The sequence below is a fragment of the Myotis brandtii genome, unplaced genomic scaffold (assembly GCF_000412655.1).
Source record: "Myotis brandtii unplaced genomic scaffold, ASM41265v1 scaffold513, whole genome shotgun sequence".
Taxonomy (NCBI): domain Eukaryota; kingdom Metazoa; phylum Chordata; class Mammalia; order Chiroptera; family Vespertilionidae; genus Myotis; species Myotis brandtii.
The window spans coordinates 1,729,658-1,735,657 of record NW_005369552.1 but is presented as its reverse complement, the minus strand read 5'-3'; the positions used below and the strand labels follow the sequence as shown (position 1 = coordinate 1,735,657).

The 6,000-nt window shown below is 38.7% G+C and overlaps 1 protein-coding gene across 7 annotated transcripts in view; it reads right to left on the bottom strand.

Moving 5' to 3' along the window:
- The window catches only part of MTUS2 (microtubule associated tumor suppressor candidate 2), a 550,651-nt gene that overhangs the window by 296,240 nt on the left and 248,411 nt on the right, over positions 1 to 6,000 (bottom strand). For all 7 annotated transcript variants that reach the window (XM_014548541.1, XM_014548540.1, XM_014548544.1 and 4 more), the window contains one exon: positions 886 to 1,083. In XM_014548541.1, the coding sequence (XP_014404027.1) occupies positions 886 to 1,083 (198 nt within the window). The remainder of the gene's footprint in view (positions 1 to 885; positions 1,084 to 6,000) is intronic.

The following is a 6,000-nucleotide window of genomic DNA, read 5'->3' as shown; positions in this document are numbered from 1 at the left end:
TATCATTCTCAATCACTCTTTCTCAGCTCGATCTCCCATTCTCTCTTTTCTTCACTCCATGTCCCTGTCCCTCTCCCTCCTCCAATCTGATCCAACTACTAGAATCCCTTCAAAATAGCTCCCCACATAAAAACCTCTACAACTTCCCTGGCCCTCCGCAGATTCTTGCTAACCAACATCTAAGATGCCATGGCTTCAGATCCAATAACAATAACTTTGAAGTTGATGAGGCTGAGGTGGGATTTGGTCACCAAAGGCTTAGCCAAATGGGCAGCCTCTGGATCTTCTTTAGGGACACGGCTGTTGTGACTTGCTTTGAGACTGTTAGAATCATATCAGCTAATGGGGACCATCCTGGTCACAGACTTGAAAAAGCTCAGCTGTGCTTTCCAATTTTAACAGCTTCGAATTAACTTCTGGATATCTAGTCAAGTGCTCCATCAATATGAAGGCATTACAGGTAATCACAGCTGGTTTTTCCATTAATATTTAACATATATTTCATGACAGCACAAAGTGGTAACACCTTTTATGGATCTTGGACTTCTTACTTAGAAACCACGAAGCAAAGGGTTCCTGGAATCAGTCCCTGAACAATTCATTTTCTAGATTTAAGGGTAATTTAGAAGTCTTTCCTTCCAGCCTGTCAATTCCCCATAACTGAGAAAACAGTAGTGTGAAACAGGCTACTTTTCTTCAGTTGATTATTTTTTTTAAATCCCAATGATGGTATATTAAGCTAGTCAACCCAAATGTTCAGCTTATTACATAAAGAAAACGAAACACTGTTACATGCATATGCCGATTCGCCTGCTCCTATCTGGAGAGAGAGGTGCGTTTGTGCAGGAGAACCATGCAAGCCGCCCGCCCAGCCGCCCCACTTACAGTTAGCCAGCCGGCTCTGCTCGGGCTGCGCGCTGTCCAGGGACTGGGTGCTGGAGACCGAGGTCACGCTGGAGCTCCGCACGAAGCCCAGCGCTGCCAGCTTGGCTGCGGGCAGGCGCGAGTATCCGGGAGGACGAAGTCCAGACTTCGGTAGACAGGATTTGGCAGCATTCGAACTGGAGGCTTTCTTTAAATCTCCTAAATTAACACAAACAAACAAAAAAATATTTCTCAGTTGAAAGCAAGATAGACAATATACAGAGTGTGAATATTAATCCAGTTCTTGCATAAACAGGCCATGAGTAACCTTAGGGTCCAATCAGCACATTCACAAACACACCTTCCTGAGAAAGCCCTCACTGTGGGCCAAGAGCTTCAAAGACCTCAAAGAGGAGAGGCAGAAGGTGGATGGGACCGGAACAGACACTAACCCTATTGTAGGGTCATAAAGAAAGATGCAAAGTGCTTAGAAGGCTGAAGGGAATGAGAATGCTTACTGTCGCAAGTTGCCCTAGAACTAACTGTGCAACTGAGATGCACCTTAAAATCTGGCATACAATGGGCAAAGGACCCTTGTGGCCACTATTCATTAGTAATTATAACCGGTATGTGTAAGTCATGGCAACAGGTAAAAAGAGTCATTGTATGAACCTTTTGTTGGTTGTAGGAATGAGGTGGAAAGGGCCCAGACGGTGGTGCTGGCCAGGTTGGAATCTGGGCTGTACCAGTTACTAGTGGTGTAACTTTGGACCCGTTACCTAACACTAAGAACCACAGCTTCCTTCCCCAAAGGAACTGAGGATCGCAAAACTGGCCTTGCAGGTTTAATATAAGTATCCCTGCCTATCATATCAAACTTGAATTAATGTTAGGTTTCTCTTCTCCTTTTCTATTACTTGCTTTTGTGTTAGTACAAACTTCAAAATTAGTTCCCAGACATATGCAAATCTAGCTATTAAAATAATAAAACATCATGCTATAAATCCATCATCTCAGTACCACTACATCTGAGCAGTATTCTTATGATCATCACGACACTACAAGAAGCCTCTCAGCACCAGATAGAAACAGAATGCTATCAAGATAGAAATACTCCATTATACAAAATTTAAAAAGAAAAAGGGCCAAGTCACTTAGTATTCTGTATCATCGTCCCAGCCAAGCCATTTAACAACTTCCCCTGCAACCATATTTACTGTCAGCGCTTATATTCATATCCCTCAGCAATGTAGTAAGTCATTATCCAGTGAAAGATTAATCCGAATGCAAATTAAACATAATTTTTAAATGACCCATTTGTAAAAAAAAACCCCGATGTTTAAAAATTAACAGAGTCTACATATTAGAAAGTTTCTATGGGTGGATATATAGAAAGAACTAATAGATGCCACATTGGGTTTATGGTGCCTCTTCCTTGACCAGCAGTTCCCCGTAAGACAGCGGTTCTCAACCTGTGGGTCGCTACCCCTTTGGCGGTCGAACGACCCTTTCACAGGGGTCGCCTAAGACCATCCTGCATATCAGATATTTACATTAAGATCCATAACAGTAGCAATGTTACAGTTATGAAGTAGCAACGAAAATAATTTTATGGTTGGGTCACAACATGAGGAACTGTATTTAAAGGGCCAGAAGGTTGAGAACCACTGCTCTATACAATGGTCTCTCCTACCAGATAAATCTTACAAACAGTATATACCTTCACGGTTTAGAGGAGCAAGTCTTATTTCTTTTACACTATCAGTACTTAGCCCTAGTAGTATAGGTAAAACCTGTACCATTTGGTTTTAACAAATTATTATTCAATAAAGTTTACAAGATGCCAATTTATCCTGTGAAATGGTCACATTCAGATTTTCTAACTAAATATGCCTCAATTTAATGTTAGTTTCTTATAAAAATGGACTTAATTATAAAAAATATACAGTCCTTACCCTTTTTTCAAACCAGTCCAGCATGTCAGGGGAACATATTTTTTCAAGCGTTTTGTATCCTTGGACTATTCATTAATATAGACTTTGACAGAAACAATGTATCAACATATATAGTAAGCCCTCAATAAACTAATGATAGTGGTTAATATTATAATAAAACTGAGGAGCATGTAAAGGACACTACTACCACAATGGTAGCATGAGAAGCTCCATGGATACTTTTTTCCAGTGAAATAAACAAAATTTGTGAAAATGGTTTGGTTTTTGTTTTGTTTTGTTTTTAATATATTTTATTGATTTTTTACAGAGAGGAAGGGAGAGGGATAGAGAGTTAGAAACATCAATGGGAGAGAAACATCGATCAGCTGCCTCTTGCACACCCCCTACTGGGGATGTGCCTGCAACCAAGGTACATGCCTTTGGCTGCAATCGAACCTGGGACCTTTCAGTCCGCAGGCTGATGCTCTATCCACTGAGCCAAACTGGTAAGGGCGTGAAAATGGTTTTTTAAAAAACAACAGCCCTGGCCGGTTTGGCTCGGTGGATTGAGCGTTGGCCTGTGGACTGAGGGGTCCCAGGTTCGATTCCGGTCAAGGGCACATGCCTGGGTTGCGGGCTTGATCCCCAGTGGAGGGTGTGCAGGAGGCAGCCAGTCGATGATTCTCTCTCATCATTGATGTTTCTATCTCTCTCTCCCTCTTAATTCCTCTCTGAAATCAATAAAAATATATTTTAAAAGAAAACAACAAAAATGTAAAGTCTCTGGAAATTGTTCTAAGGACATACAGCAAATAAGAAAACACTTATGTAAGAAAATCTATTAAATCTCACTAAGAACAGTGATAGTGGATGATACCTTAGCCATGATCTACTCCCTGCCTCTCCTTCACCCCATTCATATCAGCATGATCCAAAGTCTACTCTGGGTGGGAATGGCTAAGATGACAGGTTCCTCTTCCTGCTGGAGTATGGCATGCTAGTGGGAGGTGCGGGCTACCACCATTTCCCATCCACATCCAAGAGAAACACATCACTATTTCCACTCCTTATAGCTCAATCATGACTAAGAGATTTTGACCAAGAGTAGAGACAGGTCATAAGAACAAAAATGGCTGAAGCACTGTGCAAAGAAACTGACTTTATTTGGAATAGAGTATGGGAGAAGTTCAAACTTATGTGCATTCTTGAAAATAAAGCAGATTCTTATGGTAAGCAATGAGGAAGAGGCTAGTAGCTCTATGATAGCAAGAAGATAAACTATAGATAAGACAGTTTACCAAAGAAAACCAGGAAAAGAACTAAGAAAGAGCCTTCTCAGACTCAGGATTGAGGTTTCAAAGAATGACTTCAAAAACTAACCTTGAAAAGGGGCCTGAATTTACTTGGATCAGACTGTGCAGTAATTTATGCCTCAGGGCACTATAGAAAATAATAAAGCAATCAGCCAGTAATTAGTGGAGTCTGTTACCTGGGTGTGTTATCAAATGGAGGAAGATAGCTTAATAGAGAAATCAGCAGGGAGAGACAAAGAAAGCTCTGCTAAAGTACTGTTGGAGTGAGTATGTGCATTCCCACAGTTGTGCCATCTATGAAATGACATCAGTGGTTTCATACTGCAGGGGAAATAGGTTTCACTAAAATAGACCAGCCATGTCATCAAACAAATAAGTAAGCAAACAACAACAATCCCCAGACAGGAAATTAGGTAACTAGTACACACACATGTGACAATATATTATTGAAATGTCCAGTGTACAACAAAAATTTTTGAGACATGCCAAAACACAGAAAACTATGACTCATACATAGGGGGAAATAAGCAGGCAACAGAACCTGCCTGTGAGCAAGCCCAAATGTATGTCTTAGCAAACAAAGACTTCAAAATAGCTGTTATAAATATATTCAAAGAATTAAAGGAAACCACGGTTAGAGAAGTAAGGGAGATATTATGACAATGTCCCATTAAATATAAAATAACAATAAAGTGATTAAAATTATTTTATAAAAAAAATAATAACCCAATAGAAATTGTGGTGCTGAAAAATAAAATAGCTAAAATGAAATTAACTGGAGAAGTTCTAAAACAGATTTAAAGTGGTGGAAGAAAGATTCCATGAACTTACAGATAGATCAATAAATATGTAATTCATGGAACAAAAGAATAAAGAAAAATTAACAAAGCCTCAGAAAAATGTGAGATGCCATTAAGTACAATGACCTACAAATAATAAATGCACCAGATTAAGAAAAGTGAAAGGAGCAGAAAATATATTTGAATAAATAATAACTAACATTTTCTAAAATTTATGAAAAACATTAATCTTCACATCCAAGATGCTCAACAAAACCCAAATAAAATACATGCAAAGACCTCTACACCCACACATGTTATGGTAAAAATCTTGATAGCCAAAAAAAGAGAAAATTGTGAAAGCAGGAAGAGAAAAATGACTATATATGAGCAAACACCAATACATTAACAGTTGACTCCATATCAGAAACAATGGAATCCAAAGGAAAATGGGATAACATATTCCAAGTGCTGAAGGAATAAAACTGTCAACTCATGACTTTATATCCAGCAAAACTATGTTTTAAAAATCTAGCCAAAATAAAGACATTCCAAAATTAACAAAAAGTGAGAGATTTATTGCTCACATACTGAATTTATGAAAAATATTAAAGAAAGTCCTTCAGACTAAAAGCATGTGATCACAGATGATAATTCAAATACATAGACACACACAACAAAGAACACTGGTAAAGGTAATTATGTAATTATAAAAGATAGTATAAATACATATAGGGTATTCCCCAAAATGTATATATACTATAACAGCTGACAGCTGTTGCATTTTTCAAAGAAATGTATTTTTTAAAATTTATCTTTATTGTTGAAAGTATTACAGATGTCCCCCTTTTTTTGTTGTTGTTGTGGTTTCTTTTCGCCCATTGACCCCCTCATCCCCTCGCAAGCCTTCACCACACTATTGTCTGTGTCCATGGGTTATGCATATGAATTCCCCAGTTAATCTCTCTCCCCTCACCTCCCACCCCCACCTTCCCTCTGAAACCCATCAGTCTGTTCATGGTTCTATGTCTCTGTATCTATTTTTTTCATTAGTTTATTTTGTTCATTAGATTCCACATATGAGTGAGATTTTATGATACTCATCTTTCT